General features: G+C 36.8%; 1 protein-coding gene across 1 annotated transcript; it reads left to right on the top strand.

The window, feature by feature from the left end:
- Positions 1 to 37: 37 nt before the first annotated feature.
- Positions 38 to 27720, top strand: LOC131902731 (killer cell immunoglobulin-like receptor 3DL1). The gene is made up of 7 exons (XM_059253727.1): positions 38 to 119; positions 822 to 1088; positions 22781 to 23086; positions 24413 to 24706; positions 26836 to 27006; positions 27428 to 27474; positions 27577 to 27720. The coding sequence occupies exons 1-7, from the start codon at positions 38 to 40 to the stop codon at positions 27718 to 27720; spliced, it is 1311 nt and encodes a 436-aa protein (XP_059109710.1).
- The last annotated feature ends 141 nt before the right edge of the window (positions 27721 to 27861 follow it).

The following is a 27861-nucleotide window of genomic DNA, read 5'->3' as shown; positions in this document are numbered from 1 at the left end:
ACTGACCATGGGAAGGAGGAAAGAACTTAACAGAGAGATGGAGAAAGAGGAAGAAAATGTAAGACATGGAAGAGGAGATGAAGTGGAGTGGAAGGACCAGCAGAAGGTGGTACAAAGAAGTAAAGTGTGAAGAGAGGAACAGTATGAAGATGCCTTAATGAAGTTCATTACATTGTATGCTGATAAAGATAAAATAATAGGTAACTCTAATTAGAAACATTGGCTTAAAGTGGAAAAAATTAATGAAAGTACAAGAAGACTAATAAAAATAATAGAATCAGTGAAAGTTGGGGAACAAAAGGAAAATAATAGGGTAAATACATTCAAGCTCACATATATATGTATATGTGCATGCATATGTAACAATTAAAGAAAAATAGACCATGAGATTATGTTATTATATTTTAATTTCAAAAATTAAAAAAAATCTAAAACAAATATAAACGTACATTATTTAAACATATGAACATTTCACAATGAAGTCAATTGCTATATAAAATTAATATGTTAATGAAAATGTATTTTAAAACAGGGAAATTGAATGAACCAATGTGAAAACGCAAAAAAAATGGGATAAAATATATGGGTATAGGAGTAAAGTCAGAGACCCAGTAAGATAATGTATAATGAAAGTGGGAGAGGGAGACAGAGAAAAAGGAAGAGAGAGAGGAGGAGAGATGAAAAGATAGAGAAGGAGTTAGAAAGGGGAAGAAAGAGAGAGAGAGATCACAGAACTGTAAGCAGGGGGAGGGAACACTGATGAGTGAATGAACACTGGGAAGGAGCTGCCCCTCTAACTGTCTCTGCCTCTTTTCTTCCAGGTTTATACAAGAAACCTTCTCTGTCAGCCCTGATGGGCCCTGTGGTGATGTCAGGAGAGAATGTGACCTTGTCCTGCATCTCTGACCATCAGTTTGACATGTTCCATCTCGCCAGGGAAGGGATGTCTCAGGGACATGGGCTGCCTACAGTGCAGAGCCACAGTGGGACACTCCAGGCCAAATTCCTTCTCAGTCCTGTTATGCAGAAAGGGAACTATAGATGCTATGGCTACTTCAGTAACTCTTTCCAAGTGTGGTCATCACCAGGTAATCTATTGTACCTTATTGCTAAACATAAGAAAGCTTTACATGTATCTCATGCCTTGTGACTAATGAAATCCTAAGGATATGTCTGAGAACCATCCTACTTATGGTGGAGTGAAAGTATCATAAAGATCTAAGGAGAATAATGACTGTTGGGAGTGGGAGAATTATCATTATTGCTTGTACAACACAGAATAGAAAATATAAATATATTATAAATGTAAATATAATATAATCCATATCTATTTTTATATATGAGTTGATAGCAGTTTTTTCTTTATGATTGTTACATATATATGTATACACATATAACAATATACATAATAATACACACACACATTATATATATACATATATACAAAAATGGACTCAGCAAGTCATATATATATGTGTGTGTGTGTGTGTGTGTGTATGTGTTTATGCACACACAGAGACATACATATAACAATAATAATCAAATAAAAGAAGGCTATGAACCTAACAGTAGGGAGAATATGGGAAATCTTGGAGGAGGGATACCTATGAGTGGCTGGAGCAAATGATTCCTCTTCTGTATTATAGAAACATGTGTGCCAAATAATCTTGGGTTCATCTGTTGGCTTAACTTCCTCATGGCTCTATAGTTTTAGCCCTGTAATTCCCCTCTATGATTCTCAAACTCTTCAACATCAGAAGTTGTTTAGGGGTACCATGAAACATTTAGAGACCATGCATCTTTCATTTCTTTACCTAAGACCTCCTACAAGTAAACAGGACAGTAAATTGACCCCCTTCCAAGGAACATTGAAGTGGTCATTCTAGCTCTGTTCCTCTGTTCTTCACTTCTTCCCTTAGGGAGAATTTGTTTTGCTCAAATGTGTTGTAGAAATTTCAAAGCAGGTTAACTGAGCATCGGTATCAATCTCAGGTTAATACATTCAATCTCATGTCTTGGTGTTTTCTGCCACTGGCATAAAGCTTATAAGGGGAAGCCCTCGTGTACAAATTACATGAAATAAGACTTATTTACAAGTAAGCATTTAGAGCTGAAAATTAAGGATTCATGGTCTTCCCATTTGCCAAGTTTAAGGACGTTGTTGAATAGAATATTTGTTTAAGTATGTAAAGATGTGTTGCTTTTTTGTGCAGCATTTGTTTAACTATGAAAAGATGTGTTGCTGTTTCATCTTGCCTGCCTAAGGTACCTGATTGGTCTAATAAAAATATGAATGCCTAATAGCTAGTCAGAGGAAGGATAGATGGGGATGGTGAGCAGAGAGAAAATGCGAGCCAGCCAGCCAGCCAGGGACCAGCTATAGAAGGCCCAACTAGTCAGGGGCCAGTTTGCCAACTGCCAAAGAGCCAGGCATGGAGGAAGCAGGAAAGTACAACACAAAGAATGAAAGAAAGTTAAAAAGGCTTGAGGTAAAACATAAATGATGAGAAACAGGTTAAATTAAGTTAAACTGCCTAAGGGGACAAGTATAAGCTAAGGCTGAGCATTTGTAAATAATTTGTAAGTCTCCATGTCATTATTTGGGGGCTGGTGGTCCAATAAAGACTGCTACATAAGGAACCCTCCAGAATGACAATGAAGTTGCATCAGTACCTTCTTGCATCACAGTGCCTCCTTGTATATGAAGGGCTTCCCATCCTGTATCTTATACTCTGAAGCCATAGAAGTATCTAGCTAAAGCATAAGGCATTTTCTAGTGCAGCCAGTAACAGAGAAAAATCTGGAAAAATCTGAAAAGATTCTCCTTACCTCCATTCACTGAATATATCGCACATCTTATATTTATTCTAATAATTACATGTGAGAAAATACAGATGGCAAAGTCATCTAGATTCTTATTATATTTTCATTTTATTTTTGTTAGTTATTGATTATAAGAAATGTGCTTTGATAACATTCATCCCCTGCCCCAATGCCTGGACCTACCTACCCAACTACGTGTCCTCTTTTTAATCCATAAAGTACCATGTGTGACGCCTATGGATGTGAGGCGTTCCAGTGGAATATGGTCACCACACTTGTGGCTACACTCCAAAAACTGACACGCCCTCTCCTAATAGCTGTAAACTGTCTACACCTCCTTAGCTGGGGTGGAATTTAGTGTACACTTCCCCTCTTCATGCTGGGATATTGTCAAGTTTTAGGTTGTACATGTCTTGGTGATGCAGTCACAACTGTTAAGTTCATATATGCAACTTACCTGCTGTGTCCAAAATTCCTTGAATTTAGCCACAGCCTCTTTCTGCCATCTCTTCCACAATGGTCACTGAGCATTTAGAGGAGATGTGATACAAACATCTCATTTAGGGCCAAGAATTCTATGGATTCTACTTCTCTGCACCTTAATGAGTTGTGGGTATATGTATTAATCACCATCTCTCAAATATATAAGCTTTTCTAGTGAGAGCTGAGAAATGTATTGATGCAGGAACTGACAATAATGGCTTCACTAGAAGTCAGTTTAAAACTATGTACATTAAGCAGAACAATAGTAGAAGGTTCTCTATCAAGATTATTGCCTTAAAGAAATATTGTATTAATTATCCTCAACTCAATGAACATAAGGCAATGCATCAAAATGTGGATCCTAAGATTGACCTTTTAGTGGGTTCATATCATTCTCCAGATAGCCACAGGAACCTGCATATTCTGGATAGACTTTTAATGACCATGTTTGCTTCCTCATCATCCTCCTTCATTCTTGGTCCTCTGCCAAAAAGAAAGACATCTGAGTAGTGTGTGGATTTAAGACATAGGCATAAAGGCATGTATTCTTCATTTGCAAAAGGATATTTGGCCCAAGACAGGACCACTGAAACTCAGCTTTTTAGAAAGAACACAAGAGCCCCTGATCTTCTCCACGCTCTCAGACTCTGCATCTTCATATTGCAAAAGATACACTAATAACAAGGAGAAGGTTTTATTAGAGAGAGGAGAGAGAAAGAGAGAAAGCTGAAGAGAGAATTACTAAGGTGGACCATGGATGGGATGGGGCTTTGAACATAGAGAGGCCGAACATCTGGCTCTACTTTGTGGTTTTTGAGGAAACTTGTTTTATCATATATCTCACTAATACATTGGATTTCAAATAAAAGTCCAGAAGTGCTTTCTAAGGTGCTTTAATTACTTTTGTTCCCTAAAAAATGCAGCTACCGTGGACCAAGAGTCTGAGTGAAAAGAACACTGAACAGTTAGGTCTTCCTGACCCCATCCTCTTCCATAAAGTCCATATTCCTTCACAATTGGTAAGGATAGGTGAATACAACATCAGTTAAAATGCACATCTTTAGAAGACTCAGCAAGTGAAGAAATGCAGAAGGTGACATACACAGAATTTGATCAGAGGATCATCAAACAAAAATTGATCATACACATTCCCATTTGTTCAGGGAATTCTCCACAGATAGCAATGTTTACACGGAAGTCATGAAATGATAAGCTGACACCACAGATCATCTGTACCCAATGAGTTCCCAAAAAATAAAAGAACTGAGGAAGTCTTTGGTGGAGAAGTTAGACATTTCTCTGGCAGAAGTAATGGATGCATTGAAACAATTGCTGGAATCTTAATACAGAGGTCTCTAACTTTGAGGTTTTCCTTCATTATTCTAATATGGTTCTCAAATGGCTTTCCTTTACTTACAAAGGTGATGGTCCTCACTACCAACTCAACAGAAATTAAACTCTACTGCTTCATCAATGGTTCTCTGTTTCATTTCACACATGTGGACCTCTACAACCTGGCTAACTGTAAATTCTAAACTTACTTGAAGATGTAACTATGTTGAGGCTCTCACAACTCCATATAAATAAAAGCCTCACTTTTTTATTAGTATATATTAGTAATATATAACGATGGTATATAAAATAATGAGTTTCATGACATTTTCTTATATGTATATGTGTTTTGATCATATTCACACCCAATAACCCTAACTTGATTTTCTACCAGTCCTGCTGATATCCTTCCAGAAGCCCACTCTTAATATGAGGCCTCAACATATTCTGTTCTGTGTACTCTAGATGCTGTTTGTGAAGGTAATTTCTCAGCAGGAGCATATACATGTTTCTTTAATATTTCAATGTAGACTTCCCTCCAATAAAAATATTTTCTAAGATATGGTGATAGATGAGGTGATAGACACATAGGTGATAGATATATAGAGATAGAGATAGAGATAGATAGATTGATAGATAGATAGATAGATAGATAGATAGATAGATAGATAGATAGATAGATAAATAGACGGTAATAGATAATAGATGATAGAGAAATAGATACAATGTGATATAGATGACAGTAATATACATAATAGACATCCAAACTTATGGGACACACTGCAGCTAGTCATAGCACTAAGTACCTAAATAAAAATATTGTAGAGATGTAATACAAGGAACTTAAAAGCACACCTGTGCTGTGTGATAATCTTTCTGTATGCTCTGAATATGTGTTGCTACCATTAGTTAATAAAGAAGCTTCTATGGCCTGTGGCAAGGCAGAATATAGTCAGGCAGGGAATCTAAGCAGAGAGAAAAGAAGGTGGAGTCAGAGGAGAGACACTGAGTACTGCTGGAGGAGCAAGATGTAATAGAACATAGGTAATGCTACTAAGCCATGTGGCAATACATAAATAAATAGAAATGGGTTAATTTAAGATGTAAGAGCTAGATAGCAAGTAGCCTGAGCCATAAAACCAAAGAGTTTGCAATTAATATAAGCCTCTGTGTGTTTATTTGGGACTGAATGGCTGTGGGACCAGATGAGACAGAAACTTTCATCTACCATCTGCATTTGGTGCCCAAATGTTCTGCAAGAATTTCAATATAGAACCTGAGAAAGCTTTAAATAGGGGTTCTAGTACACATAATCAGAGTAAAAAACAGATTCCTAGCTGTGTCTCTCATGTAGGCCATGATACAGAGATGCCAGTTCATGTGGGCATGAGGTATAGCATGTTGGGTTTGTAGCATGTCAGCTTGACATACAGCATGGCAGATTCCCACTGCAGTACACAAAGGTGTCTCCAAGCCATGTCACATGCTGCAGGGCAAATTTAGATTTTGCTCATGCAGGTAAAAATGGCTAAAAGATACACAGTAACAAAAAGGTCCAGATAGAAAAACCTCTAAACATGTGCCAATGTGTATTATAATGTGTGTAGGCTTAAGAAAGAAATAAAAAAAGGTATGGACAGTTCCAGAAAGGAATAAATAGTTTAGAAATAAAGTCAAGTCTTGAAAGAGAGAAGTAAAGTAATATGAAAAAGAATAAGGGATGTAGAGATGGGAAATGAACAGGGAGTCTGAATCCTGTATGTTATTATGTTGATTTTTAATTTCTTGAATGTTGACAAGCAAACAACAGTGGCTGAGATATGGTATTGATAGAGGGGCCGATGTCGTACACCATCCTAGACATTTTAAGAATGCCTTAACTTTCAAACCGAAGTCACAAAATACATTTGTAAAATGGAACTTAAAAGACACATTGCTTTGGAGAAGTGGTTTTGCTTCTGTTTCCACAAAAAACAAGAGGCTGTGGATTTGTTCCAGGTTAATATGGATCAGATTTGATCAAGGGAGACTTCCTGACACTTGACAGATGATGTCTATCAACAAAAGTTACTGCTGGTCTTCCCAGGACACAGTCATTGTCTCAAAATTTTCAAAGGGTCCCCTGGGGATGCCTTTACCCACAAAGAACAGTAAGCAGTATGAAGAAAACTATGCCCACATTCCCAAGAGTTGAAGGATGTTGGTGATTTTTGGTTATTTGGTGGGTTATGGATGTTTGTTATAATTTAGGAGAATACAAGAATAAAGGGTAAAAAGACAACTACTAATCTCAGATATTGGCATGGATTTTAGTATAGTGATAAAAATTAGTTAATTTTGTTACACTATATATCAACACACATGTAAGCTCTAGAACAAAAAGAAGAAATCACACTTAAAAGGAGTAGAGGGCAAGAAATAAGCAAATTCATGGTTGAATTTAATGCAATAGAAAAATAAATTTGAAGAATCAATAAAATAAGCTTATTCATTGAGATTGAAAAACCGTTATCCAAATTAACTAAAGCACACAGACAATATCCAAATTAAGAAATTAGAAATAAACACATGGACATAACAACTGAGTAAATCCAGAGAATCATAAGGACATAGTTTAAAAATCTGTACTAGACCAAATTGGAAAATCTAAAAGAAATGGATAATTTTCTTGAGACATACAACTTACAAATGCTAAATAAATGTTAACAAGCAATTTAAACAGATCTGTAACCCCCGGTGAAATAGGACCAAACCAAACTAAAAAGAAAAAGCTCAAGACCAGATGGATTTAGAACAGAATTCTATGATAATTTCAAAGAAGTTTTAATACCAACATTCCACATGTTTTTCCACAAAATAGAAAAAGAGGGAATATTGTGAAATACATTTTCTGAGATCACAGTTACTCTGACAGTCAAACTAAATAAAAACCCAACAAAGAAAGAAAATCATAGACCAATTTCCCTTATAAAAATAGGGTGCAAATTACTAAATAAAACATTTGCAAACTGAATCCAAGAACACTTCAAAGGAATCATTCACTATGATCATATAGGCCCCATACAAGAGATGCAGGGATGCTTCAATATATGTAAATCAATAAATGTATTCTACCATATAAACAAAAACAAAAACCACATGATTATCTCATTATGTGTGCAATAAAGGCTGCCTGGAAAAAAAAAGAAATTTAAGGTGAAAAGAGAGACAGGAATTTGAGCACCACTAGAAATTTTTAGAAAACCCTCCTTCCATGTTGGAAATATAAACAGAAGGATTCTGTGTTTCTTCTAAGAGTCCACACAAGATCAACTAAGTATTTCAAAAAGGAACTGTTTATTTTGCATTTGAAGTAATAAATATAGAAATGCATGGTCAAAAACTGAGACCTCACACATTCTGTGTGTCCTATGGTCTCACAAGTACCTGCTGTTTTGAGTGCACACAGACAGGAAGCTAACTGTGCTGAGGCAATATCAGCATCTGGCCCCACAGGACACCACCTTCCTGTGTCTCAGTGAGTCCTTAATGAAAGTAGGTTACCAAGGAAGACTGGGCTCCCACAAAAGCTAGACTGTCTCTGAACAGGAAGACTGGCTCATTTTCATGAAGGCCAAGGATAATCTAATCTCCTTAGCATTCTGCTAATGACTGTCACTGTGTCAGGAGCTGTGGAGATTGGCTGTGTCTATTCAACCCATGACATACTGTCTGGGTTTCACAATGAATGAAAATTCTGGAAAGGAGAGACTGAGGGACTGAAAACTGAATGGAGACCCTCAAGACTGTGCTTACTTTGAAAAGAAAAATGTGTTGTGAATATACAGACAGACATATGCTAGTTAGAGCTATTTTTAAAAATGACAAGCAGACAGAATGACAAGCAGAGGTAAACAGATGATGAGTAGAAGAAAGATGTATGAAAACAAATGCTTGAAAGATAGATTAATAAATCACAAATACATAAATGATTGACTGACAGATCACTTGATTGATAGGATGAAGAGGATAGATTAAAGATGATCGATAGTTAATACCTATATATGTATGACATACAGATAATAGATACATACATAAATGCATAGATACATGATAGATAATACTGGTAAATGATAGAGAGATAATGGGTGCTACAAAGATAGATACAAACATGATTATGGATGACATTAATACACATAATTGACATACCCAAACTTAGGTGACACACTGAAGATGTTCAGAGCATTATGTACATAAACAAAAATATTGTAGAGCTATAATACAAGGAACTGAACATCACACCAGAAAGCTCTAGAGCAACAACAACAAAAAAGAAATAACATCCAGAAGGAGTAGAGGGCAAGAAATAGTCAAACTCATGGTTCAATTTAATACAATAGAAACAAAATAAATATGAATAATCAATAAAACAAGTTTATTCTCAAGAAAATCAATACAATTGACAAACCCTATCTAAATTAACTAAAACATTTATCCAAATTAGCAAAAATACAGAGAAAGAATACCCAAATAGAGAAATAAAACATGAACACTAGGATATAAAAACACTAGGACATAAAAACATAGGTAAATCAAAAGATGCATAAGGACATACTTTAAGAACCTGTACTACACCAAACTGGAAAATCTAAAAGAAATGAATAATTTTCTTGATACACGCCACTTATAAAGGATAAAGGTTAAATGAAGTTTAGGTAAGTAGTTTAAACAGAACTATAATCCCTAGTGAAGTCAAAGTCATCATTAAAACATCATCATAGCCAAAAAAGGACGGATTTAACACAGAATTCTACCAGAATTTCAAAGAGTTGATGCCAATATTCCTCAAGTTGTTCCAAAGTATTGTAAGACAAATCTTAAAAGACCTTATTAATAAAAACAAACCCAGAGCCAGATACTGGGGTAAATTCTGAAAGATCAGAGAAACAGAACAAGCTACAGCGAACCTCACCTTGCCAACTTCTCAGCCAATTCTGTTTCCTCAAACTGGAGGCCTCTGAGTCTTCATCCAAATGGATCTCAGCTGAACTGCTGCTAAATGCCTAAAAGCTTAAAAAGCCTCTAGCTCCTAATTTTCACCCCTTATATATCCGTCTGCTTCCTGCCATCACTTCCTGGGATTAAAGGCATGTGTTTTTCCCAAGTAAGACATGAGATCTCAAGTGCTGAGATTAAAGGTGTATGCCACCATGCCTGCCTCTGTTCTTCAGTGTGGCGTTAAACTCACAGAAATCCAGATTGATCTCTACCTCCAGAATGTTAGGATTAAAGGCATGTGCTACCACTGCCTAACCTCTACGAGTAATATAGTGGCTGTTCTGTTCTCTGACCCCCAGATAAGTTTATTGGGGTGCACAATATATCAACCACAAAATATAAACAAAGGAAATTTTCTGAGGGCACAGTTACCCTGATACACAAACTAAACTATGGCCTTCAAGGCAATGGTAAAAGTGGGAATTTCTTTTAGCCTTGTATGATAACACACACCCATTAAAATATGTGTGAATGTGTACATGTGAGTTCTGGTGCCAGAAGACAGCATTGATTGGATTCCCAGGTAGTTGTGAGTCTGCTGCTGTGGGCATTGGGTACTGAAGTCGGGTCCTCTGCAAACGCAGAACACACTCTTTTGTAAAGATTTTTTCATTTATGGTGGAGCAGGGCACACATATGCTGAGGTGTGAATGTGGGGGTCAGACAATAACTTATAGGAATCAATTCTCTTCTTCCATCATGTGGGTTCCAGGGCTCAAACGCAGGTTGTCAGGTTTATACCCATTGAGCCATCTCACTGGCCCATTGTCATAGTTAGGGTTTCTATTGCTATGAAGAGACATCATGACCAAGGCAACTCTTATAAAGGAAAACATTTAATTGGGTGGCTTACAGTTCAATGGTTTAGTCCATTATCATCATAGCCAGACATGGCAGCATACAGGCAGACACGGTGCTGGAGAAAGAGCTGAGAGTATTCTACCTTTTGAGCCACAGGCAACAGGAAGCAACTGTGTCATCCTGAGCATAGCTTGAACAAAGTGACCTCAAAGCCCACCCTCACAGTGGTGCTTCCTCCAACAAGGCCACACTTCTTAGTAGTGCCACTCCCTATGAGCTCATGGGGGCCAATTTACATTTAAACTAGCATACCCACTATGACTTTTGGCTGAGTCTACAGTACTAGATGTAAACTCCCTCTTGGGGAATAGGCATCAAGTCCAATCCAAAAGTTGTTAGTTACCCTTTCTGCTAGTTAGCTTCTGCTGTCAACTGAAGTCAGTTCAATTATCTGAGGGATCCTCATTGGGGGATTGCCTCAATCTGATTGGCTTGTGGGCACATCTTTGGGGTCATTTTTCTTGGTTGATTGATGTAGGAGGACCCTGCCCACTATGGGCAGTGCTACCCCTAAGCAGGTGGGCCTGGGTTGTATACAAATGCTGACTGAGCAGTAGGCAGAGGGAGCAAGCCAATAAGCATCATTCCTCTATAGTTTCTGTTTCAACTTTCTGCTTTGCTAGAGTTCTTGTCCTAATGGAATTCTTGCCCTGATTTTCCTCACTGATGTATCGTGACCTGACATGTAAACTAAATAAACCCTTTCCTCTTCTGACTTGTTTTTGGTCATGACATTTATCACAGCAATAGAAAATGAATGAAGGCACTCTCATAACAGACCTTCTATTATCCAATCAATGGGTTCATCTAGCCTGGCTTGTCAGCATTGTTGCCCATAGGGTCCATGCTTAACTCTCAATGACATTTCTCCCTCATTATCCTGCATAGAACCATCTGGAACTGTAGAGGTTAGCAAAAGGGGAAGAATCTTCTGGCCCAAGTCCAGTTTGGATTCTCTATGACCTGTGACTCAAGCTCTTGGTGTCTTCAGAAGTAGGATCATTTTTAAAATTTTTTATATAAATATTTTTTTTCATTTATTTTAGATTCTGACCTTAGTTTCCCCTCCCTCCTCTTTTCCCATCCCCTAACTTCCAATCTACACCTTCCACTCCCAAAACGTCTGAGTGATAGCTCCAAGCCCATATACTTAACATTCTTCACAAAAATCCTCATATATACATTTATCGTGTTGTGTTGTTTCACTTCATTGTTGAGTGGTTGACATAGACATTTCTGAGAATGTTTAATAGGTACAATTGACAAGTTGTTTTGCATATTTTCAGACTTTTTATTTTAGCAGGCTCTTTTCTGACTCTACAGCAATAGTTATATATTTCAGTAGGGCATATTATACTCTCAATAATGAACTGAGATAAGAAACATCAATATATTTATGATGTGTTTCTAGAAGATTCTGTCAGAGGCCAAGAAGCTGCAAAACACTGCAAAGAATTGGGAACATTTGAAATGAGACTGACTAGTTGCCGCACAAATCCTGGGATGTTAGTATGCATTTATAATATTTATTATCTGCTATATTTTGTTATATTTTAAGCTTTATTTCTTATATGTTTATCTACATTTCTAAACTTCAAGTTTTTATTAATGTATTTTTTTTCAAATAAAGTATAATTAAACTATTTTTCCTTCCCTTATGCCTCTCAACTTCTCATATACACCATCTTTATTTTTAACTACTCTTGTTTGGATTTTTTCAAGACAGGGTTTCTTTGTGTAGTTTTGGTGCCTGTCCTGGATCTCTCTCTGTAAACCAGGCTAGCCTCGAACTCACAGAGATCCCCTTGGCTCTACCTTCCAAATGCTGGGATTAAAAATGTGTGCCACCAACGTCCAACCTTAATTACCTTTTTATATCTACATAAATTTTATAAATAAAACCAGATTAATGTGTATAATGTCATTTATATTTACATAATTTTAAGGCTTACTACATTTCTAGCAGATGCAATCTCATAGCAAACATCTTCTTCCTCTGGTTATTACATTCTTTCTTTCCCTTGCATGGTGTTGCCTGAGCCTTAGATGCAGGGGTTCTGTTGTAACAGATCAGCTAGTCCTGGACACAATATAATCATCTGTTCCAGTTTTTGTTTTTGTTTTGTTTTGGTGTTTGTTTGATCTATTCAAAGGTTTTTTTTTTCTTCTGATGTGAGAGCTACATTTATATGTCTCTACAATAAAAATATTTAGATACTTAGAATGCAATTAGGGATCATACTTGTTTTGAGTTTTGTTGCAAATTGGTAAATATGATGTTATATGCATTCTTCTATCTGAAGTCATCCAGTTTGATCAAAACTATTTGTTGAAGACATTGTCTTTTTTCCAATGAATGTTTCAGATTTCTTTAGCAAAGATCAGATATACATAAATGTCTGGAATTCTGCTGTGTTTTCATTTTGATTTCATTGATGAACTTGTCTGTCTTTGTACCAATACAGCAGTGTGTTTATTAATATATCTCTACAGTATAACTTGAAATTGGGAATGAGACCTCTAGTAGTTCTTTTATTGTTCATAGGAGTTTAGCTATCTTGTTATTTTGTGTGTATGTTTTCATTAAAGGTGAAACTGTCTTCTTAAGATCTGTGTAGCATTGTGATGGAATTTTGATGGGATTGCATAGATGGGATTCTATATATTACTTTGGTAGAATGCCATTTTATTATGCTATTCTTACTGATACACGAGCATAAGAGATTCTCTACCTTTTGATATTTCTTCAAAAATTTCAAATAAAGCAGAAACATACTTGCTTTGTTTGACTGATTCTTTAAAAGAAGTAGAATTTTATTATTTTAAATAACTACATGATTAATTAAGAAAATGAATAACTATAGCCTGACACTGGATTAATGACATCATAATCATTTTGACTGATTGCTCTTATAACATGAGTAATTATTGGGCATGTTGCATAGAACACCAGTGGAAACACTGAGTCTTGGATTTAAAAAGCAAAAGAACACATCAAAAGTTTGAGTACAATAATCAAATTGGATGATTTTGAATAAAGAGAGTGGGTTCAAGATGCAACCCAATTGCAGTCATGGTAAATGTTGTTGCTGAAAGGCTAAAGTGTGAAAATTTTCTAAAAAGCTATGGTCCACAAAGACAATGGTAAAAGAGGAGAATTTTTTTAGCCTGGTATGAGAACACAAACCTTTAATCCAAGCACTTGGGAGGCAGATGTTAGTGAGGATTTGAATTCAAAGGCAGCCTGGTATATAAACTGCATTCCAGTATAACAAGGGCTACAGAGACAGCCGGTCAAACAAAAAATAATGAACCTGGCGGTGAGGGCGGATGTTTCTGTTGTTAAGCTTTCCATGCTGTGGTCAGGTAGACACCTCCTGCCTCTTACAACACCCAATATGTTTTATTCTGGTTCTGCCTCTTGTCAGCCAAAGCAGCACCATGCTGTCTGTGCTCCTAAACCTGATCTGTACTGGTGAGTCCTGCTGGGAATAGATAGTGTGGAATAACAGGGTGGAAATATCATCCTGGGAGGCTGAATCTGCCTACAGCAGAAACACTGGCTTCCATGTTTTATATTAATGCGTGAGTTCATCTTAACTAAGTAAGCTCTGATTCTAATGTATAGATGCCCAACAAGACAGGGATGTCAGATGGCTAGGCTACTGGAAAAATAAAGATCATTCATCATGAATTTTTTTCCCCAGGCCTCTTCCTAGTACTGAGGACATTGGCACAAGCAGGTGAGTCCATCCTTAAAACCTTGAGATACTATATATCATATAAATAGATAGGTTTCATCCTAACAGGAGAGCAGGCATCACAGGGTGTTGGCTGGTGGCTTCTGTGAGTGACTTGTTGGTGAGAGTTTTGAATTTCAAAATTAAGACCCTGGAAACCTGCCTATCAGTCAGTTCTTTCCCAGATTGTCCCAGACACTGCCCTTGGCTGGGTCAGGCATCAATTTTGATTGGATGAAACTTTATTTTTTGGTTTTTTTCTGCATTACCTTGGCTATCCTAGAATTTACTTTGTAGACCAGGACATCCATGAACTCAGATGGATGAACTCACTTGCCTCTGCCTCTCAAGTGCTGCAATTAAAAGTTTGGTCCACAGCACCTGCTGGATAATCATTTTTTTAAAAATGTATCTTCCACACTGCCATACTCCCCACCTGATCACCCCCACATGTATTGAGATTTTAATGTTATGATTTATGACTTTTTTAGATATATATGTCACTGGACAAATTATTATGAGATTATTTTGTCTTTAAACATCTGTGCTACAGAGATAATTTCTGTACCATCACCACACTATTATAACATCTAATTTTGTTTTGCTTTAGTTAGCTAATTTTACTTTTTCTACATGACGATATTTTCATGTAACTCATTATCAGCCTTTTCTTTCAGCTTCAAAAACACCACAGCATTTCCTGAGCTTATTGTGATGAACTTTATCTGATACTGTATTTCTGAGAAAAATCTTTATATGCTTCATTTCTGAACAACACTGTTGCTGACATTTGTAGGCAGTGTTTTTCTTTTTCCACTATCTGGTCATCCTGGTCTCTTGTGTCCTGTAGATATTTGCTCAGAAGACTGCCATTAGCTGTACTGGAAATGCCTCATATGTTCTTCGCTTCTTTTGTCATTCTGATATCAGAATCCCTTATGATAATTATACGTTCTGTGATCTTGATTATTTGGTTTGAATTTGTTTCATGTCATTTGCCCGTCTTGGACCTGACCTTATTCTTTTTTTTTATGTTTCAAAAATGTTGTATAGTTTTTTCTGCTTATTTTATTAGCTACTTTTTATGTCTTTTTGTAAATATTTTACAAATTCTTTGAGAATTTCATATAATACTTTTAATAGTTTTCAAACAGCTCCATAAACTCATTCTAGGCACCACCACTATCCTCGCAAGTAAACCTCAACATTCCTTTATACTTTCTTGAATTTGTATGACTTGTAATTTGGGATTTGGATAGTGTTAAAATATCTGGTCACTTTTTTAATTGTATTTTTATTCAATTTCTGTATTTACCTCTCAGATTATAAAGTGCCCAATCTAAGCTCACTCATTCTCCTATTTTATCATGAAGTATACTATTGAAATGCTCTCTTAACTTTTTAAAGTTTATATTCATTTGATGAGTGTGTGTGTGTGTGTGTGTGTGTGTGTGTGTGTGTGTGTGTGTGTACATACTATTTCACAAGTGTGGAGGTCAGAGGAAAATCTACTGGGATCAGTTTTCTCCTCTCCCCATTTGGGTCCCAGTAATGGTTTTCAGAATCAGGCTCGGCAGCAATAGCCATTACCTACATATACATCAAGCTGGTCCATAAAATTTTCCAATTCAGTAGGTGTATTCTTTGTGGGGGTGGTTTTCAAAGTTCTTATGTTGTTTGATGATTCCTTTAAAAAATTCATAACATTTGCAACCTAGAGATTTTTTTCATAGTTAGATCACATCCCTTTTCTTTAATAAAATATGTTTTTCTCTGTAAATTTAATATTTTTGAGACTTTCTTACATGAGTACTATATATTCATCATTTCCACCCCTTGGCATGTACCCAAAGAACCTGACATCCTATACCATGGATGCTTGTTCCATCATGTTCTTTGCTCCTCTATTCTTAGTAGTTAGGACAAGGGAATAACCTGAATGTTCTTCAGCTGATAAATGGATAGTGAAAATGTATTACATGTACACTGTGGAATACTATTCAATAATAAATAACATTGAAAATTAGTAAGGACATAGATGGAGCTAGGAAGTATTATACTGGTCAAAGCAATACAGATCGACAAAAACAAATGACATATTTTCTCTTTTGTCTGTGGTTCATAGCTCCAAAGCTTTATTCATGTGGGTGTTTTTTTGGTAATAAATGACAGGGATTGTTTTTTATTCTTCTCTCATATATCATGTCCTGACCACCATTTCTGCAACATCCTCTCCTCCCAGCTCCCCCTTCCCTTTTTCCCAAGATCAACTCCTCCTTTCTTTCCCTTCAGAAAAGAACAGGCCTCCCAATGGTGTCAACTGAGCACAGGATAACAAGTGACAATAGAGTAGATGCATACTCTCATGCCAAAGCTGGACAAGACAACCCAGTAGGAGGAACAAAGGTCCACATGTAGGTTCAAGAGTCATAACAAACAACACCCACTTCTCAGAGTCCCAGAAGAACACCAAGCTACACAACCATAACATATATGCAGAGGAGCTATCTTAGACCCATACAGGTTCCCTGACAGTCTCTTCAGTCTCTGTAACTGAAGGCCATGAGTCCAACTTAGATGAACCCTTGGGTCATGTTCTGATGATGGATGCCCTTGACCATTCTGGCTCCTATAATCCTTCCCCTCTCTTCCTTGGGCTTCCTGGAGCACTGCCTAATGTTTGGCTGTGGATTGCTGCATATGCTCCCATCTGTTGATGTATCTGGTCTGATGTTGAGATCTTTGATCCATTTGGACTTTAGTTTTGTGAAGGATGATAGATATGCATCTATTTGCATTATTTTACATGTAGTAATCCAGTTAGACCACCACCATTTGTTGAAGATGATTTCTTTTTTTCCCTTGTATATTTCTGTCTTCTTTCTCAAAAATCTAGCCTTGCAGATTGACATTTGGGTCTTCAATTCAGTTCGATTAATCAATCTCTCTGTTTTAAAATCAATACATTATGGATTTTATTACTATAGCTCTGCCATACAGCTTGAAATCAAGGATGGTGATACTTCTGGAAGTCTGTTTATTTTTCAATATTGTTTTAGCTTTCCTGGGGTTTTTTTCCACATGAAGTTGAGTATTGTTCTTTCAAGGTATATGAAGAATTGTGTTGTATTTTGAAGGAGATTTTATGGAATTTATAGATTGCTTTTTGTACCATGGCCATATTTACTATGTTGGTTTTACTGATTTCTGAGTATGGGAGATGTTTCCATCTTCTGATATTGATTTCAGTTTCCTTCTTTAAAAACTTGTAGTTATTGACATACAAGTCTTTCATTTGCTTGGTTAAAGTTATTCCAAAGCCATTTTATATTATTTGTGACTATTGTGAAGGTTGTTGTATCTCTAATTTCTTTCTTAGCCTGTTTGTCATTTGTATATATAAGGGCTACTGATTGTTTTTAGATAATCTTGTATTTTGCCACTTAGCTGAAGGTATCTTTTGGCTATAGGAGTTCCCTGGTAGAATATTTTCGGATTGTTTTTGTATACTATAATTTCATCTGCAAATGATGATACTTTGACTTCTTCTTTTTAATTTGTATCTACTGGATTTCATTCAGTTCTGTTATTGCTGGAGCTAGAATTTGAAGTACTAAATTGCATACATACAGAGAAAGTGGACAGCCTTGTGTTTTTCCTGATTTTATTGTAATTGTTTAGAGTTTCACTCCTTTTAATTTGATGTTGACTATAGGCTTTCTGTATATTGCTTTTGTTATATTTAAGTACATTCCTTGTATCCCTAATACTCCTTTACCATAAAGCTATGTTAAATTTTTTTCAAAGGCTTTTTCAGTATCTAATGAGGAAATTATATGGATTTTTTTCTTTTCAGATTGTATGCAATAGATTACATTGACAAATTTTCATATGTTGAAACAGCCCTAAATCTCTGTGATGGATCCTAGATTATCATGGTGAATGATCTTTTTGATGTGTTCTTGAATGAATGTTGAGACTATTTAATTGAATAATTTGCATCAATGTTCATGAGGGAAATTGGTCTGTAATTGTATTTTTATGAATCTTTATGTGGTTTCAGTATTAGTGTGACTGTGGACTCATTAAATGAGGCATTGTTACTTCTGTTTCTAGGAATAATTTAAGGAATATTGGCATTAGCTCTCCTTAAATCTGGAAGAATTCTTAACTAGAATCTATTGGCCCTATACTTTTATCTTCTAGAAAATTTTATTGACAGCTTCTGTTTCCTTGGGGCTTATAGGTCTATTTAAATTTCTTATCTGATCTTGATCCTACTTTGGAAAGTGGTAGCTATTGAGGAAATTGTCCATTTCATTTAGATTTTTCAATTTTGTATTAGAGGTTCTTAAAGTATGCCCTGATGATGCTTTTAGTATATTCGGTGTCTGTTGTTATGTCCCACTTTCATTTCTGATTTTGTTAATTTCGATATTCTCTCTCTGCCTTTTAGTTAGTTTGGATAAGGCAGTGTCCATGCTGTTGATTTTCTCAAAGAACCAACTCTTGGTTTTATGGATTCTTTATATTGTTCTCTTTGTTTCTCCTTTATTGGTTTCAGCCCTCAGTTAGATTATTTCCTACTGTTTTTGATGTGTTTGTTTTGTTCTGTTCTAGATCTTTCAGGTGTGCTGTTAAGTTCCTAATATGAGATCTCTTCAATTTATTTATGTAGACAGTTAGTGTTATGAACTTTTTTCTCTTAGCATTGATCTCATTGTGTCCCATAAGTTTGTGTATGTTGTACATTCATTTTCATTGAATTCTATAAAGCCTTTACTTTCTTATTTCTGTCTTGATCCATTTTCATTCAGTAGAGGGTTCTTAAGTCTCCATGATTTTGTAGGCTGTCTTTTGTTTCTGTTTCCTATAATTTCAGCTTCAATCTGTAGTGGTCTGATATGATACAGGGGTAATTTCAATTTTCTTGTATATGTTGAGACTTGCTCTGAGACCTACCTCTACAGCAACTCACTTTTTCCTACAAGACATCTACCTCAACAAGGCCATTCCTCCTAATAGTCCCACTCCCTCTGAGGCCATTGCCTTTCAAACCACAACAGAAGTCTATTTTGTTAGATATTAGAATGGCTAAACCAGCTTGCTCCTTGTATCTATTTGCTTAGAAATTCTTCTTCCACTGCTTTACTATGAGGTGATTAGGTAATGTTTATCTTTGATGTTAAGGGTGTTTCTTGTATACAACAGAAGGATGGGTCCTGTTTTTATACCATTCTGATAGTCTGGGTGTTTTTATTTGGGAATTGAGTCTATTGATATTGGAAAATATTAATGACCAATAATTGTTAATTCTTTAAGAGCCCTGAAAACACTCTGCAATCAGGGACAGTTTCTGGACAGGGTCTATGATGGCTCCTGGCTGGTCAGTGTTGCAAGATGTCTACCATGGCTGACTGGAAGTATAGCTTGGAGTCTACCTGGTCTTCACTACAGAGACTAGCTATTGTCTCATTCCACAGGAATATCAACCAGGTAGATACATATCAATGACCAACATTCATGCGCTGGCCATCATGAGTCCAAATCCATTCTAAATGCAAGTAAACATGTTGTTGTGTTATGTTGTACTCCAAATGCTTCACATACAAGGAACCATGAAATGATGGAGAAACTATATGTTGGCCTCTAACTAATCACCCTTAGTACAGAAACATGAGCCTGTATAACCTCTGTAAATGAAAATCTTTATGAAAGTACATAAGGAGAAAAGTACTTCAAAAGGCTCATTCCCCCTGACTTGTTATAAATATTCTCAATTCTGTGGTCCTGGGGGCGATCTCTCCATTGTCCATGAGTTTTGGAATATTCACGATGTACTTCTCATCTGAATATTGTTATATTTCTAGATTGGTGAATCAAGAGCATTTCTTTTCTGCTACCTTGGTTGAATCAATTCTGATCTATCATCTCACTCACATTAACCTTTCCTTCTACACTTCTGTTGTAATTTATTCTTAGATTACAATATTCATGATGAAAATTACTTCTTTATTCAATATTCAAAATTCCAAGCTTGGATCTTAGCATGAAAGATATATAATATATATGTGGTAGTTGGAGCACACTTACAGTCTTTGACTTAAAGCTTCTGTTGCTGTGAAGAGACACCATGACCATGGCCATTCTAATAAAGGAAAACATTGGATTGGGGCTGACTTACAGTTCCAAGCTTTAGTCCATTATCATCATGGTAGGAAACCTGGCAGTGTGCAGGCAGACATGATATTGGAGAAGGAGAAGAGAGTTCTTCATCTTGATCCACTGGCAGAAGAAGGAGACTATTTCACACTGGTAAAAGACTGAGCATGGGAGACCTCAAAGCCTACCTCCGGAGTGACACACTTCCTCCAACAAGGCCACACCTACTCCAATGAGGCCATGCCTCCTATTAGTGGCATTTCCTATGTACCGTGCATTCAAACAGATGAGTCTATGGGGACCATAGCTATTCAAGCCACCACAATCTTTTGTAGCCAACACTTCAAAATGACCCTATTAAGTCTGAAACTTTCTTTGCAGAAATACAACACATAAAAATCTACTCAGCTCATAAATGAAACCCCTGACAGACAAAACAAAGATTGCATCAAAGCACAACTTGGTGACTCTATGGGTTTACTGATGTTATTAATAACAGTGTAGTTTAGGGGTATCTCAAGGGGTGACTCAAACCTGTACTAAAAGCACAACTCTATATAGGTGCTTATCATGAAAGCCAAAACCCTGGAGCTCTGTACACAACTTGCAGGCAACTCAACAGGTCTTAGAAATCTCATTATAGAGCTCAGCTGGCCAAGTAGCTTACTTTTTCTATAGAGGTGGAAAGGGTCACTGGTGAATCTTGGATGCTTCAGCCTGCTAGGGCATAGGAAGTTTGTTTACTTTCTGATTATCCTGAGCCTCTCAACCTCTCACATTAAAACAGAGATGTTTCAATTCAGAGAAAATTGTTCTACAGAAGATCCCAACAGAAGTGAAAATTGGAAGCTCAGCTCTCAGGGATAAAAGACAATCATTAAATTTTTACTGTGTGCATCTCTTTGCAGGTGATCAAGACAAGCCTTTACTCTCTGCCTGGCCAAGCCATATTGTTCCTCAGGGACATCATGTGGAGTTTCAATGTGACTATCATAGTGATTATTACACACTCAAGTTATACAAAGAACATGGTAATCTTATCCCTCAGATCCATGGAAGATCATTCACAGGGAAATTTGTCTTGGGCCCTGTGACACCAGCATATGCAGGAACATACAGATGCTATGGTTTTAATTATCAATCCCCTAATGAAACTTCAGCATACAGTGACCCTCTGAAGATCATAATTTCAGGTCAGAGATGACATTTGTAGTATCTTTTAATCCCCCAAAATCTCTCAACTCTGTAATTATCTGAAAAAGCATTAGTCAGAAGCTTGGATTTATAGAAGAATATTCAACATAGAGAAATATGTAATTTTCTGGGCATAATATGATACACAAGGACATGCATTTTTCTAGTCCCTAAGGCTTCCTGTGTGTTAAACAAGTCAAGCAAAATTTGGGCTTTAAGATGGAACTCAAATCTTAACAAGTTGACATCAGGATGTGAGAATATCATGAATTCTCCCAGGTCTATAGCACTACAAGGGTTGATATAACAAAATAGGGAAAAATCCAGTTGTGGGCAAAACAAATCATCATGAGGGAGACACCCTATTGCCAGCTCTGAACATGAGGGAAGGGTCCAAGTGCCAAGGGATGCATGAGGCACTAGAAGCTGGAAGGCAAAAAAATGGACACTTTCCTAGGGATTTCAATAGTTACTATCCCTGAAGATACTTGATTTTTGCCATTTGAGCTTTTCAGAATTCTGATCTCCACACTTGTATTATACTAAGAATCAAATTTATGGTAATTTGTTATGTTAGCATTTGGAAAATAATATAGAAACTCATGTCAAGGGCAAATTTAGAAGCATGGAAGAGATGCTCTGAGACCAGTAAAGTCAGGATGCTAATTCATCAACATGTTGGAAGGAAACAATGCTTCTAATTCTGGATCAGGAATGCCTTACAGAAGTTTGAACCATGGAGAGGGCTGAAATGTTTCCCTAGTAACTATGGTCAATACTAATTCCTTTATCCTACCAAGGATTATACCTTATCCAAAGTAGCATAAAAAGGACACATAAAGCACCCTAGTATGAACATTGCCATGTTTCCTACACTCTCCAATCTTAGAAAAAGACAATAGTGTCTATGGAAGAAGGGTTCAAAAGACACATTCTCACAACAAGCCAGTGGGAAAATATTGTGCTAATTCTAGGATCAAAGAAGTGGGAAATGGACACAAAGATGGAGGAGTCTGTGTCCAGAATGAAATAGACAAGAACAAGTGCACCGGAGCACTCATAGGAAGAACAGACCAAATGAGGTAGAATCGTAAGTCTTCAAGGACACAGAGATTTTGATCAGGTTCATACAATTTCTTTATTCTTAGGAATCTACAGGAAGCCTTTTCTTTTGGCCTTACAAACTCCCCTGGTGAATTTAGGAGAGAAGGTGACACTGGAGTGTCATTCAAAGATTATGTTTGAATCTTTCACTTTGACTTCACACGAAAAAGGAACAATCAAGGACTTTCTCCAGCTTTCTGCTGAAAATCATCTTGGGAGGTCCCAGGCTAACTTCAAAATAGGTCCTGTGACACCTGACCATGCTGGGACTTACACGTGCTATGGTTCTTACAATCACTCACCATATGAGTGGTCTGAATCCAGTGACCCCGTTGACATAAAGATCACAGGTAAGAGGGTGTTGCCTGCTCATCATTCTCTTTGTGATACAGAAAAATATTCTATACACTAAAAACTGTGGGAGGTCACAAGGAAAATGAGTGTGGGAAATTTACATGAAGCCAACGTTGGTGAGTGTTTTACTGACATAGAGAATGAAAAGAAATACCTAAGAACAGACCATTGGTTATAACATAAAGCACAGATACAGATACAGATACAGGGAGGTGCAAAGGAGTCATAAGTAGAGATAAACAGAAAATGGCGATTGGGTGAGCATGATATGAACCAGAGAGAATGAAGTCTTTCTATTAACATTCAGAAAATTTTTGACTTCTACCTTTACAAGAAGTCTACCAAGAGAACCAGACATATAATATGTATGACCTGAGTCAAAATACTTAGTTGGGCTGGTTCTTAATAAATTCTTACGCCTTCACACAGGTGGAACTCAGGATTTGCTGGGCATTAGTAAACATGGAATGTGTGCTAAGAGAAAAACTAGAAAAAGACAGAGTCAATTCTGAATGGAAACTTTGAAAATAGAGATGGAAAAATTATAGTAGATATTAAATATTTCAAGACAGAGCTTGTCAGACACATGATATATCTGACTTTTTTTGGTAGAATTCTTATAGACATAGAACCCAAAAACATATTCTAAACCAAATGCTTGAGAGGCAGACAATAGATCACACTTGAGCAGTACACACACTGAGAGGAACAAGAGAGGAAAGATCACCATGGCCACTGTTCAAGAGAAATATAGATGTTTATGGGTTATTCTGTACTTTGAAGGGAGATTAATTAGTGGAAGTTGAGGAACAACTGAGAATAATAGCATTAATATGATCAATATTCTACATATATAAATATATGTAACAGCAATTTTTAAAAACAATTTAAACACATGAAATGATGCAAATGTATTTCAATTTCAAAAACTAAGAAATATTTTTAAAAAGTATAAAATATGTATTATGTATATTGAATGCACATGAATATTTCATAATGATGTCAATTGCTATATAAAATTTATTATGTTATAAAACATATATTAAAGCACAGATGGAATGAACCAATGAAAATAGAGGTAGAAAATGTAAAAAAGCAAAAACTGTCTTAAAATATTTGAGTAAGAAGTGAAGTCATAGACTAAATATGATAACATAGAATGGAAGAGAGAGAAGGAGAGAAAGAGAGAAGTGGAGAAATTGAGAGAGGGAGATGGAGAGAGGCAGGAAGATCACAGAAATGGAATCAGGGAGAGGAAACACTGGACAGTGAATAAACACTAGTAAGAAACTCTATAAGTGTCTCTGGCTCTTTTCTTCCAGGTTTATACAAGAAACCTTCTCTGTCAGCAATGGTGGGCCCTGTGGTGATGTCAGGAGAGAACATGAACTTGTCCTGTGTGTCTGACCTTCAGTTTGACATATTCCATCTGTCCAGGGAAGGGGTGCCTCAGGGGCATGGGCTGCCTGCAGTGCAGAGCCACAGTGGGACATTCCAGGCCAAATTTCTTCTTGGTCCTGTAATCCAGAAAGGCAACTATAGATGCTATGGCTCTTTCGGGAACTCTTCCCTAGTGTGGTCATCTGCAAGTGACCCATGGTACCTTCCTGAATCAGGTAAGAAAGCCTCATATAGATCCCATGTCTTGTGACTAATGAAATACTAAAACCATGTCTGGGAACCATCCAACTGATAATAGAGAGAAAGTATCATGGGGAACTACGGTGCAGGATTGCTGTACATGCTAGTGTCATATATGTATATGTGTGTGTAAGACATTTATATACCTATATGTATATATGTATATATATGTACACAAATATGTATATATGTGTATATGTGTATGTATATATCTGACACACCTATATATATGTAAATATGCATATCTGTAGACATACATATACCAATAATTATCAGAAAAAAAGAAGCTATCAACTTAAGAGTGCTGTGGGGATATGTAAAGGCTTGGTGGAAGGGTAGATGGAAGAGGCTAGAGATGGGAAAGAGAGGAAGAAAGGAATATACTTATATTTCAGTTGAAAACCTTTTATAAAAGACATGGAACTTGAGACATGGTATCTGATTGCAAAATGATAGACAGGTAGCCTCCCAAACACTCCTTATATGACTGCACCCACACTGGGAGATCTGTGTGTCCAGGCAGATATTGAAACAGGTCAGGACAGACTCACTACGGATGAGGTTCAAATCAGTTTGAGAAGAGCAGAGATGGAGCAGCCCTCCTGAAATCTCACTCACACAGATCTCACCACAGCATTCCTCTTGCATCATAACAACTTGCAATCCAAAGAGAGAGTCTACACCTAGAGGAAAACCACGTAATGTCACCCTATGACTCTAAAGGTTCAACATTAAGTGGTTTTGTGGGTGCTGGTCACTGTCCAAATTTTAAAAAATAAAAGACATTCCATAGAGGAAGGCAGACAGGCTCTTGATGAACTGTCTCCCTCTCCTGTCCATTTCTCTGGTAAACTCCTCAATAAAGTACACTTCCTGTATAGAATCAGATTCCACAACTAGTGAGTAATTGGTACCTCTTCTCTACTGTGGAAACTTAGGGACCAAAATCTCCTTGGCTCATTTTTTGTCTCAGCTCCATCCTGGCTCATTAGTCTTAACATTGTCATCTCTTCTCTCTGATTCTTGAACCCTGCAACATTAGAAGTTGTTTAGGAACAGTATGAGAAATATAAGGACTATCTGTCTCTAATTTTTGTATCTGAGGCATTCTGCGAGTGAAAAACAGAGTAAGTTTTATTCCCTTCTCAGGATCAATGAAGTGCTCCTTCTAGCTCTGTTCCTCATGGAGAGGGGGTGATCAGGCCTGCAAAAGGAATCAAGCAAGCAGAATAGAAGATTTTATATAAAAATACTACTTCTGACAGAATAGCCTTGACTTCACCTTTTCCCTACAAGAGAATTAAATGTCTACTTCAAGGTGATGTAGAAGTAGAAGTTGCAAAGCAGCTTAACTGAGCACTGATGTCAATCTCAGATGGAGAAACTGAACACATGATTTACACATAGGGTCCTACAGTTTTCTGCCAATGTCATAATGCAAATATATTCCTGGATTGTGGTCTTCTCCTGGGCCATAGTCAATTTACTAGTAACAACACTCTTAACATCGACTCTCTTCTGAATAGTTATCAATTGTCTACAGTACCTTGACAGGGGTAGGACTTCATGTTCACCTCCACTGTCTATGCTGGCATTTTCTCTACCTTGAGCTTGCACTGGTCTTGGGCATGCAGCAACATCCTCTTGTGGAGTTCATCTATGCGTCTGCCCTACTGTGTCCAGAGACACTTTCCCTGTAGTTATCCATAGACTCTTTTTGAAATTTCTTCTTCCGTCTCTTTCACAATGATCCCTGAAGATCATGGAGAAGATATAATGGTCTCATTTATGGACAAGAATTATAAAATCTCTTATTCTATGCAACTTGTCCAGTAGTGGCTATCTATATAATTACCATCTACCATAAATACAAGTTTCTGTACTAAGAGTTGAGAAATGCATGAATATATGGGTCTAATGATAAGTCATTATGAGTCAGTATAATACTGTGTCCATTTAGCAAAATAACAGGAGTAGGTTCTCCATCAAGACTCCTGTCCCATAGAAACATTATAGTAATTATCCATCAATAAATAAAAATTAAGAAATCTATCAAATTGGAACCCCAAGATGTACCTCTTATTGGGTTCACATCTTCCTCCAGATAACCACAGGAACCTGAATACTCTGATTGGGCTGTCAGTGACCATGATCCTTGTTGTCCTCATCATCATCCTCCGCTGTTATTGTTGTTCTGGCATAAAAAGAAAGTCTCAGGAACAAGCTAGTGAATGTCCTCTGAGTAGTGTGAGAAACCAAGACCAGAGAAATACAGGTATGTGTTCTTTGTTTACCAAAGGATACTTTCACCAAGACAAGAGAACTGAGGCAGGATTTTCTAGATAGGAACAAAAGCCTTGGCTCTTTCCCTCAACTCTCAGAACACTGAGAAATTTCTGAATGAAAATTCAGCATTTTCACATCAATTGCATACACTGATATCTAGGACAATGTTTTACAAGAGAGATGGGGGAAAGAGGGATAGAGGAAGAGAGAGATAATGCTGAAGAGGAAATTATTAAGGTACAGCATGGGTGGGGTATCTGTGAATAAAGAGAGGCAGAACACATAACTCTGCTTTGGGGAAAGTAAGGAACCTTGTATTTTAACATACATTTCACTAGTACATTGGATTTGAAATGAAAATGCAGTGCTTATTATGTGAGTTTAATTACATCTGTCACCTAAAAATGCAGCCATCATGGACCAAGAGTCTGAAGTGAGAGCAACACTGAACAGACAGGTAGGTTCTCCCAAGTCTGCTCTCTTCCATACAGTCTAATATTCCTTTATTTTCTGCAAGATTGTGTGAAAACAATATCACTTGATGTTTACCTCTTCCTAGGACTCTGAAAGACAAGAAGTGCAGGAGGTGGCATACTTAAAATTTGATCAGATGATCTTCAAACAAAAATTGACCACTCCCAATTCCCAGATTCCCAAGGAATTTTCTACTAATCCCAGTGTGTACATGGAAGTCAGAAAATGATAAATTGAAATCAAAGTTTGTCTGTACCCCCATGAGTTCTCCAAGATCTGAGGAAGTCTTCTGTGGAGTCCACAGCCCTTTCTCCCAGTAAAGACTGATATATGCAGTGAAATAACAGCTGAAATCTGAGACAGAGGTCTC

This window comes from Peromyscus eremicus, chromosome 1, assembly GCF_949786415.1.
Source record: "Peromyscus eremicus chromosome 1, PerEre_H2_v1, whole genome shotgun sequence".
NCBI classification, from domain to species: domain Eukaryota; kingdom Metazoa; phylum Chordata; class Mammalia; order Rodentia; family Cricetidae; genus Peromyscus; species Peromyscus eremicus.
Note: the sequence above shows the minus strand (reverse complement) of the source record. Positions and strands in the feature narration are given on the sequence as shown.

Excerpts from the sequence above, each read along its gene's own strand:
- LOC131902731 (XM_059253727.1), top strand. The coding sequence starts at position 38 with ATGGAGAAAGAGGAAGAAAATGTAAGACATGGAAGAGGAGATGAAGTG. Across the intron at positions 24,707-26,835 it reads ATGGTACCTTCCTGAATCAG|ATAACCACAGGAACCTGAAT; the intron begins GTAAGAAAGCCT and ends ATCTTCCTCCAG. Across the intron at positions 27,007-27,427 it reads CCAAGACCAGAGAAATACAG|CCATCATGGACCAAGAGTCT; the intron begins GTATGTGTTCTT and ends CTAAAAATGCAG.